The sequence below is a fragment of the Corvus brachyrhynchos genome, unplaced genomic scaffold (assembly GCF_000691975.1).
Source record: "Corvus brachyrhynchos isolate BGI_N302 unplaced genomic scaffold, ASM69197v1 scaffold338, whole genome shotgun sequence".
Taxonomy (NCBI): Eukaryota; Metazoa; Chordata; class Aves; order Passeriformes; family Corvidae; genus Corvus; species Corvus brachyrhynchos.
In genome coordinates, this window is record NW_008239334.1 from 163,827 (window position 1) to 173,566 (window position 9,740).

Genomic DNA, 9,740 nt, shown 5'->3' on the forward strand with positions numbered 1-9,740 from the left:
CCCTACAGCACGTGTGTCACGCCGAGTGACATTTGGTCGTTCATTTTCGGATGAAAGATCTTTTACTGCTCACTGTCCTCCCTCAAATATTGGCTTATGCCAAAGGGGAGCTTCTCAGGGCTTTGATTCTGTTCATCTGCTTTCTCATGGGTTTAATTTGTCCAGGTGTCAGGGCACGAACAGGTGAATTCATCTCCCCATGCTCTGGCAGTGCTCAGGAGAGCTGCTTTTTCAGCTCCATCACTCTTTTAGGAAAGACAGACACCTGGGATTTCCCACAACTCTCCGTTGAAGAACAACCACCGGGAATGATGCTGGGATGCAGTGAGGGACTGCAGGGAGGGACCACAGGAATCAGTTGTGATTCCTGACCGCAGGAAATCAGTTGACACCTGGTGACACAGGGGCTGCCAGGTGAGTTCCTCATGGATCTTTTTGGGCTCTGGATCACAGCTTGAGGGTTCTATTCCACGCCTTCAGCTTATGTTGGAACCATCACAGTTCATCCTATCCATTGATCACACCCCGTGTGTTGCACGCCTCAGTCCATGCCAGGCTCCCTGCTTTCACCTCAACCAGGGATTTTACACTTCTGTACCCACCGCAGGGCACGGCAGCAGCCCAGGGCCATTCCCCTTCGGAAACGGGATGCCAGCTGGCGATGCCAGCAGTGGGAAGGAGCGGGGGTCGCAGCAGGCAGCTGCCAGGGCTGAGGGGTGCAGGAGGGCTGCGGGATGCTCAGCCCCTGCTCCTGTCCCGGAGTTCAGCTGATCCCGGGCAGTGAGGGAGGAGCGGAGCTGAGCAGAGGACGCCGTCGGGCAGGCTGAGGAGGAAGAGGATTTGCAAAGGGAGAGCAAAAGGGGTTTTCTCCTCTCAGAAATTTCCAAACCCGAGCGTTCTGCTGTCGCTGCTGCCCCCCCCGGGGACGCTTTCCAGGCTCTCGCCTTTCCTGTTGCACCAGAGTCAGACATTCCCTCCCTTCCAGCAGCTCCGGGCGGGTGCGGACGTGTCCCGGCCCCTCCACGCCTTTCCCGATTCCAAACCCCTTCCCACAGGGATGCAGCCCTGGGGACGGGGCAGGTGAGCCCTCAGCTCCCTTTGGGGGCTGGCAGGGAGGTGCTGACCGGGGCAATGTGGGTGTGAGAACCGCTGAGCGGGGGGAGCTGCTGCTCCGCTCATCCCAGCACTCCAAGTCCACAATTCAGGAATAATTTGTGTTTTATCTGCAATGAAACTCAGTGTCTGCCAGCGAACCCAGCCCGCCGTGGTCACCTCTTGGTCATTACAGCTTCCTACACTGCTTTATCTGTGGAATATTCAGCTTTTCCCACCCTTTCTGTGCCTCTCTGGGTGGGCTCTCCTGTGATACCCCACAGACCACGAGTTCCCCAGTCTGCTGAAAGCCACTGGATTCTTTATTGCTCGTGCATACAAAAAACTCCAGACCGTGTCTGGCCTGCAGGTGCTGCCCACAGGTCGCAAAAGCTTAGAGGAATCAAAAGCGTCAGATGCTGTTCTGAAGGGTTTTCCAGCTGCCTTTAAAACAAAATGGTTTTTTTTTCTTTTTTTTTTTTTTTTCCCCAAATGCTCCTTCTGGCCCATGAGACCTCAGTGCTGGGACTGGGGCTGCTGGTGGGATGAGCCGCTCGAGTTCCTGCTGCTCCCCGGCCCAGCCTCCTCACTCAGTCCTGCACTTCCAGCCCAGCCCCCTCTGGCATCAAACGATTCCTCCTAAATCACCGCTTGAAGCTGAATTTAAGCAAAAAGAGGTCAAGCTATAGCAAGTTGTGGCAGCAATGAAGAGTGTTGCTGGCTGACATCGTGATCCTCAAGGCAGAGCCGGTCCCAGGTGCTGCCACCTCCCCCTCAGACCTGGTCCTGCTTGGGGGACACGTCCAGGACAGTGCTGTCCCCCCTGGAGCTGTCCTGGGCGATGCTGTCGGAGGTGACGAGGAAGGAGGAGTAGGCGAGGTCAGCATCCTCCTTGGAGCTCTGGGAAGGACAGGAGGACACAGTCAGGGGATGGGGATGGGCAGCAGGGGACAGGGCAGCATTATGGGGATATCTCAGGATAACATGGGGACACTGGAGGAGTGGGACAATCCAGCGGCTCACGCTGGTGCCGGTGTGAGCATCACCCCTGGGAAGACCCCAAATGTTTTTAGGTTTGGGAATGCGTGGCAAGCCTGTCCCTGGGTGCTGGCATCCAGCTCCCCTGTCCTACACCTGCTGGGCTTTACTGGTTCCCCGAACTTCCTTTATTGCTCCAGTTCAGCTCCTGGCACTTACAACACCCACACCTCACCTGTTGGTAGGGACTTTGAAAAACACAGGCTTGATTCTGGCACCTTCAGCCACTGCCAAGTGGTGCCACTGGACCATGATCTTACCTGAGGGGAGGAGAGGCCGGAGAGGGCAGGGAGAGGCAGAGAAAATTAGGGGAAGGCAGGGATCTGAGGAGCACCCCTTGCAATGGCAGAGCCCTCCCTGTGCCCCCTGTACCACTGAAAAGTGGGATGTGCTCTGGTTTCCAGCCATCTGCTTATCCCAATGTTTCCCATTTCTGGTAACAATCCCAACCTTCCTGACACTGCCTGGGGCTGCTCTGGTTTATTTCTTGAAGCAAAGTGACTGCTGCAATTGTCTCTGCTGAAACAGGGAGTCAGGACAGGGGTGAGACCACCCACGGGGGCTGGTCCACAGCACGTGCTGGATCGGGGTAAAATGGAGAGCACCTGGGTGTAAATAAAGCCCCTGGGAGGAGACACCCTGTTGCACAGACTGCAGGGCTGTGGCCACATCTCCCGGGTCCGTGGCCTCTCTCCTGTCTCCTCTTACCCTTTTTGCCTTCTTTGTGTCGGCAGCGCTTTCCAGAGTGTCCGTGGTGGTGATGAACTCTGCAGGCAGAGAAAGGGAGGTGTTGGGGAGGGGGCAGGGGCTGGCAGGTGTTTCTGTGGCTTTTGTGGGGTATTTCAGCAAGGAAGGGCTGAGCCCGGGGCAGGGCTGGGGTCAGCCACTCACCGTCCTGCCCCATGGGGGTCTCCTGGCTGTCCTTCACGCAGGCGCTGTTGCTGGCGCTGTAGTCCCTGACGCTTTCAAAGTCTGACATGCTGATGTTCGTCCTGTAGCTCCCCACGGACACCAGGTCTGGTGAGAGGGAGGAGAAAATCCCTCAGGTCTCGCTCAGACTGGGTGGGAGCACGTTCAGACCCAAACGCTCCGTGCCAGGCGATGCCGTGTGGCACAATGGGCAAAGCCCAGGGAGGGCTGGGCTCTGTCTCAGCCCGGGCGCTCTGGGAGTTGGAGCCCTGTGGATGGGCTCAGTGGGAGGAGCAGGGAGCTGGAGCTCTCTGGATGGGGTCATTGGAGAAGCAGGGACCTCCCCTGCCCATCCTGGTGTGGCACCAGGAGAGCAGCTGAGCCCAGCACGTGGGTATTGATTTAACTTAGTGCTGCTGCAGTTTCTTGGGAGCCCAGAAAGGCAGGGACTCACCAGATCTCTTCATCTGCCTGTATTTGACAATGGCAAAAGCTGTCACGACGATCAGGATCAGCCCAGCAAGAGGGCCCAGCACTAAGGCAAGAGTGTTGGAGCCGTGGCTTTCATCAGAGCTGGAACAGAGGGAAGGAGATCTCACTGAGGATGATACATGTGAAAATCCAGCAGGCTGAATCTGGGTAGGATGGTAATTCTGAGTGAGCATGATGCATTTCAATCAATGAACTGGATCCTAGCACATATAATTAATAAAAACCAAATAAAAATATAGGCTAGAGGTTGTGCTGAAACAGCTCCATCAGCAGCTTGGTCATAAATACGTGAAGGAAAATTATCTAATATTAACAAAAGTACTTTCAAATAGCTGTTTTGTACCTGGAATTTCTAATAATTTCCTTCTGATACTATTTGCTTGAAGCAGAGATTAATTGTGAGTCATCTTGCCCTTTGCTGTCATTTTTTATCTTCTCTGACATTTAGAGTAAAGTTCTTTGTGGATAAGATGATTTTTGTGTTGCTAAACAACACAGCCAGGGTGCACAAACACAGCAACCACAACGGGTCCATCCAAACCCCACAAAAATGATAAATGGCAGGGGAGGGAGAGAACCAACCTTTCTGGGGCAGCTCCTTTTCGCACCTCGGCATCGCTGTAGGCTCCTCCCAGGGGAACAGCTCCGGACTCGGGGCTGGAATCGCCAACATCCAGGAGCTCTGGGCTGTGCCTGGCATCGTTCCCTGTGTGCCCCGGGGAAGGAGGGTGGTCAGTGAGCAGCGGCATGAGAATTGGACACAAAAACTATTTGGATGTGTTTCGTGGACGTGGAGCTGCTGTGGGTTTTGGCTTTCCATGAGAGCCTCTTCAAAATGGGGGTTTGAGATCTGAAACGATCTCACACCAAATAATTTACTGCGAAAATGTCAAGCAGGCTCTCTCTGCCTGTGAACTTTTGAAAGTCTTGCATTTCTAAGTAAAAAGGCTCAAATTTCTAAGTTCTGCCTCTAATATGTCCAGATCAAACTTTGCATCCCTGCTTTGCTTTTACTCCTGGCTCCTTGCCCATCAAAAGCAATGAAATAAGGTTGTTTCTTTCTCTTTTCACTTTGGCCATCACCCACTTAGGGTGGCTAAATATGGGATACCCAGAGCTGTTCCCTTTCTCTGCTTCTAAAAATGTTCCTCCCCCAAAACCATTTCAATTCCAAGATATTCCACCAAAGCTGAGACCAAGCCCCTTGCTGTTGGTGTCAGCTTTTCCTGCTCCTTACTGGTTTCCTGGTTTTTATTAAGACAAGAAGTTCCCTGGAGCGAGATCCCTGCACTGGGTCAGTTCTTCACCTGAAAGGTGCCAGGTGTTGCCTAAACTCAATGATGGTACAAACTGAATAGCAATAATTCGGGGGTTAAAAGTAAAACATGCATGGAAAGAAGTGAGTTTTAGACTGGATGTTTTGATGCCATGAAGATATTTTGCCTTTTCTTTTATACTCCTGTTATACCTTTTTACAACTTCTGTATTCTCAGTGCTTTTTGCCTACATTCTTAGACTTGTTTATCAAGCTAAGAGACTGAACATTTTAGAAGCTTCATAGCCAGGGGTCAGCGTGCCCCAGAGCCACAAAAAAACCCAAGGTCCTCTCCAGAACACATTCTGTAAACCAAGATAGAACCATGCAGGGGAAGGTTCCTTGGGGAGGGGGGCTGACTTGAGCCTCTCATTGGGGAATCTTTGATAGATCTGCTAATTAATAACATCTATAATGTTATACCCAATGTTGGGAGGGGGAAGACACAGAGATAGACTCGGCGGGGTGCATCTCGATGCACATGACCTGGACGTGTGCACCTAAGGATCCTTACAATAAATACCAAGGTAAAATCCCTTTTCCCCTTCTAACCGTGTATGCCTCTTGATTTTAAGATCAGGAAAAGGCATCAGTTTCATGACTGGGAAGTCAAAACGGAGCGGATGAAAGCACCGAAGGCAGATGATGCAAAGCAGGGCGCTGCTGGCACCTCCGGGAGATGCTGGGCGGCAGCGCTTCTGTTTTGCGGTGCTGCAGCCTAGCGGTGATGGAGAGACCTCCCCGGGCAGAAGGGAGCGCGGTCAGAGCCGGGCCAGCGGAGCAGCCCTGCCCGGGGCTCACCTGCGGCCACCCGCAGCTGCACGGCCATGACTTCCCCGAAGAGCCCGTTGCGCTTCACCCCGCACCAGTACCAGCCTTCATCTTCCTCCGTCACCGGGTCAAAGCTCAGCACGACCGTCTTGTTGGACGTGTTACAGGTGGCACTTGGCCCCGGCAGCCCCTGGTCCTGCGCTGGCAGCACGGGGCAGCCGGTGTAGTTCCACTTGCACCAGTACTTCTCGTAGGAGTAGTACTTGCAGGGGTAGGAGCAGGTCAAACCCAGCCGGGAGCCCACTGGTGCCTCCACTTCCTTCTTGCCAGTCAGCCCAGGCTCTCCTGCAAGGGCAAACGGGACATCAGGGCTGCTGTGAGTGGTTTCGGTGGTGGGGGTGGCTGCCAGCAGGTAACGGTGCTGCTGGGGATGGAGCTCCGAGGGAAAGTGCTCCTGGCGTTGCTAAATTAAGGCGAAAGAGGGTGTTTATGGTTCTTGTCTTGCAAGGCTTAAGAAACACTTAAATGAGAATTTTCTGTGAAAATTCCCACAAAACGGAACCTTTCTGTCTCAGTTGTAAAGCTGCTGGCGTGAGTTCAGGCTTGGAGCTCACGTCTCTTCCCAAAATGCCAGATTGCTCACTTGGGGTGCTCAGGAGGTGGATTTGTACCTCCTGAGCAGGCAGAGAACTGCCAGTGCACAGCTCTTACCGTCTACAACCTTCAGCTCCGTTGATGATTGCTGCTCCTTCAGCTCATTTGACATGCACCAGTAAAAGCCTTGGTCCTTGGCCTCCAGCTGGTTCAGGACGATGGTGACGGTTTTGTTTCCGGGGTTCTCGAACATGGCCACTCTTCCCTCGTACGAATACTTCACGTACCCAGTGTTGTCGATGATCTTGTCACATCCCTGGACTCTCCACTTGCACCAGATCCTCGTGGTGGATTTCTTTAGAGGATCATAGAGGCACTCGAAAGTTGCCGAACTTCCTTTTGTCCCGGTTACCGTGGTCTTTAACTGAGGGAAGTTTTTGTCTGTTGGTGAGAATGAAATGAGCAGTTACAAACGCCTCACTTGTGTCCATGGGGCACTCTCCCAAGAAAATCAACATTATCAGATCAAACAAAGCTGCTGTGGGTAAAGCAAGGCCAGGCAAAGCTCAGGGGGGCACCCAGCAGGAGACTGTCCTGGCACTGGTGGGAATTGATACTAAAGGGTCAGCCAGGCCTTGCTTTTCCCCAAGTTCTCTGGGTGTTTGTTGGCTTTGTGGACAGACATTCCAAAGCTTTTTTCCCTTTGCTAGAGGGAGCATCTATATCTGTCAGTTTGGGATTTAAGGAAGTAGGGGCTTGAAGAGACAGCTTGCTTGCCTCTGACTGGGGGTTGGAATTTGTCTCCTAGAGTTTTGGGCTGGGGAACAGAGCTACCCACTGCTGGGAAGGCGAAGTCTGGATACCAGCTTTATATAGCAATAGTTTAGTACATTACAGGTGGTTAAATGAACAGAAAGAAGTATTTAGATGAGAGAACAGGGTAATAGCAAAGAGAAATTTGAGTTCTTGCTAAATAAAGTGAGACTGCTGGTGATACTCCTGAAGAGAAGGAAAGAGGAAGGGGAAAACACACTGGGAACAGCTCACCCTCGTAGATAAACACGTCCAGTTCCTTCGATTTTCCTCCGCTCCCATATTCGCCGGTCCCACAGTAGTACAAGCCTGCGTCTTCCCAGTCCATCTGGGTCATCGTGACACTGAATGAGCCTAGAGGCTCCTCAAAAGTCAGCAGAGCTCTGCCTTTGAAGGCATCATCAATTTCCTGATAGCTGTTGACGATGGTCCGGCAGCCCTCCTTGTCCTTCTTGCACAGGTATCTCTTCATGTCGGCAGTCTCCGGCCCAAAGCTGCAGGACACGGTCCAGGTGCTGCGGAGCTTCACGTAGAAGAGCTCAGCCGCCTCAGGAACAGGTGGGGCTGTGCACAGAGACACAGGCAGGGGCTGAAATGAAACTTTCCTGAGAGCACCGAGCACCTGCAGCTCTCAGACACCGGGCAGGCCATCGGTGGAGCCTTGTTTAAAAGGGAGACGGGGGAAAACTGAAAGAAAATGGTATTTTAGGGAGTCTGTGATTACCTTCAGCAACAGTGAGAGTGACTCTGTAGGAGAGCCCTCTGCCATTGACCCCAAGACCACACTGGTAGGAGCCGGAGTCCTCCAGCCCCAGCGCCGAGATGTTGATCTGGAAGTTCTCTGCCTCGGGGTGGTCAGTGAGGGAGACTCTGTCCTGGTAGCTCGGAGCGACGTAGTTCGTGGACACCATGGTCACACACCTGGAGCCCGACTCCTTGCACCAGTACTTCCTGTCGTGTCTGTTCACCGAGGTGGCCGGGTAGAAGCATTTCACGGTGGCCGAGCCGCCCAGCACGCCATGGCCCTGCCGCGGGCCGAACACGGGGCTGGAGACTGTGAGGGGAGGACAGGCCGGGTGTGAGTGCCCCACCAGCCACGCTGGCCACGTGTCCCAGGGCAGCGGGGCGGCCCCAGGGCTGGGCAGCAGCAGGTGCCCGCGGGGTCCCGTGGCACCGAGGGGCACCCGTGAGATAAAGATGCTCTCCGGACCCTCCTCCTCCCTTCCCAATGTCAACTCCAGTCCCTGGCCACCCCAAGACCTGTGCCCTGGGCAGGTGACACTCACTGCTTGCCTTGGGGAGGTGTCTGCTCTTTGCAGATCCCGCTGGGAGCAAGGCGAGCAGGAACAGCAACGCCAGCAGAGTCATTTTTCTTGCATTCCCTGGAAAAGATGTGGAAGAATGTGGTGAATAATCACGCTTGCAACATGTTAACCATCTAATAGTCTTCGTGCTTTGAGGATATGAGGGTTGTGGCTACTTGAAGTTGGGAGAAATGCGGTTTTTAATTGCTCCTATCAAGGAATTGAATAGGAGAGAGGGAGTTGGTAACTCTGTTCTTGCCAGTGATGCTGCATGGCAACAGGACTGCCCATGGATCTCATCCCAACACTCCAATATTCCCTCTGTCACAGAATTCCTGCCTGAAGTCTGTATTTGGTGGCTGCTCTTTGTTTCCCTGCTCTGTCCAAGGACACACAAAAGAGGAAAAATGGTGATATTTTCACCTCTATTTTTTTTTCTTTCCCCAGCTGCTGAGGAACTGAGTGAGCTGCAGGGATTTGCCTCAGCTCTGCTCCTCCAAAAATCAGATTTTATTGGGCATTTCCTGAGCACAGCTCCTGATCCACCTGCCCATTCCAAGTTCACAGAAGGCACCCACAGGAGCTGATGAGAGGTGCCAAGGAAAACCCTTATAAACAAGCGGAGGAATTTGATTTCAGGGCATCGAGTGACAATTTTATTAAGGGTAATTCCCAGCAGAAGAGAAAAGCTTTTATTTCCCTGTTAAGATCAAAGGTGTTCTGTTGTGCCTCTTCCTTGTATTGTGATTTCTCCTTGCTCAATGGCCACTGGTAGGTGGCTAATAATTAACTCACTGAGCATGAAAAATTCTCTTTCAAACACATCCCAGAAGTAGCCAGCAAGGCAAACATAACAAATTCTGGAGAAAGTAAACAACGTGGCACAAAGAGGGCCTTGATATTTGCTCTGGGCTCACAGCAGCTCCGCTGGCTGATGGTCACCTCAGTGCCCCCCAGCCCTCACTCTGTGGTGCAAGCAGGACCCCAGTTCAGCCTTGCCCATTTTGGCAAAGTTGAAATAATCTGTTATTCTGATTTCTTCAAAAAATTCAACTGTTTTTGGGATACAGACCACGTTGTTTTGTGGGGTAGGGAAGGGCATTTCCAGGACAACCTGGTTGGGACCATCCCCTTCCTCTCCAGTGCTATTTTATGCCTAAATTTTGATATTTTCCAGGTTTCCAGCAGCAAATGCTCTCTGGCAAGGCTGGCTCTTCCAAATCTCGTCCATTACAGGACTTTCCTCACATTTCTGTTGTGCTTTTGGGATTCTGTCAGCCCTAGGGAGAATTATCTTCAGATTTATGATGATTTGGAAGAGACCAGGACTGAGCCCTGACTTGGGCAAACCTGAGCCAGCAGCTGCTCTGTCTGGGTGTGGAACACCAGAGCTCAGTTCCCAAATTCTGCTG

The 9,740-nt window shown here is 52.6% G+C and overlaps 1 protein-coding gene across 1 annotated transcript in view; it reads right to left on the reverse strand.

Moving 5' to 3' along the window:
- Positions 1-1,394: 1,394 nt before the first annotated feature.
- The window catches only part of PIGR (polymeric immunoglobulin receptor), a 10,369-nt gene continuing 2,023 nt past the window's right edge, over positions 1,395-9,740 (reverse strand). The window contains exons 2-11 of the mRNA XM_017741159.1: positions 8,311-8,406; positions 7,749-8,078; positions 7,259-7,588; positions 6,329-6,652; positions 5,648-5,962; positions 4,114-4,237; positions 3,494-3,612; positions 3,022-3,147; positions 2,839-2,897; positions 1,395-1,992 (exon numbers count right to left, since the gene is read on the reverse strand). Coding sequence (XP_017596648.1) covers positions 1,867-1,992; positions 2,839-2,897; positions 3,022-3,147; positions 3,494-3,612; positions 4,114-4,237; positions 5,648-5,962; positions 6,329-6,652; positions 7,259-7,588; positions 7,749-8,078; positions 8,311-8,392 — 1,935 coding nt within the window. The 5' untranslated portion in view covers positions 8,393-8,406 and the 3' untranslated portion in view covers positions 1,395-1,866. The remainder of the gene's footprint in view (positions 1,993-2,838; positions 2,898-3,021; positions 3,148-3,493; positions 3,613-4,113; positions 4,238-5,647; positions 5,963-6,328; positions 6,653-7,258; positions 7,589-7,748; positions 8,079-8,310; positions 8,407-9,740) is intronic.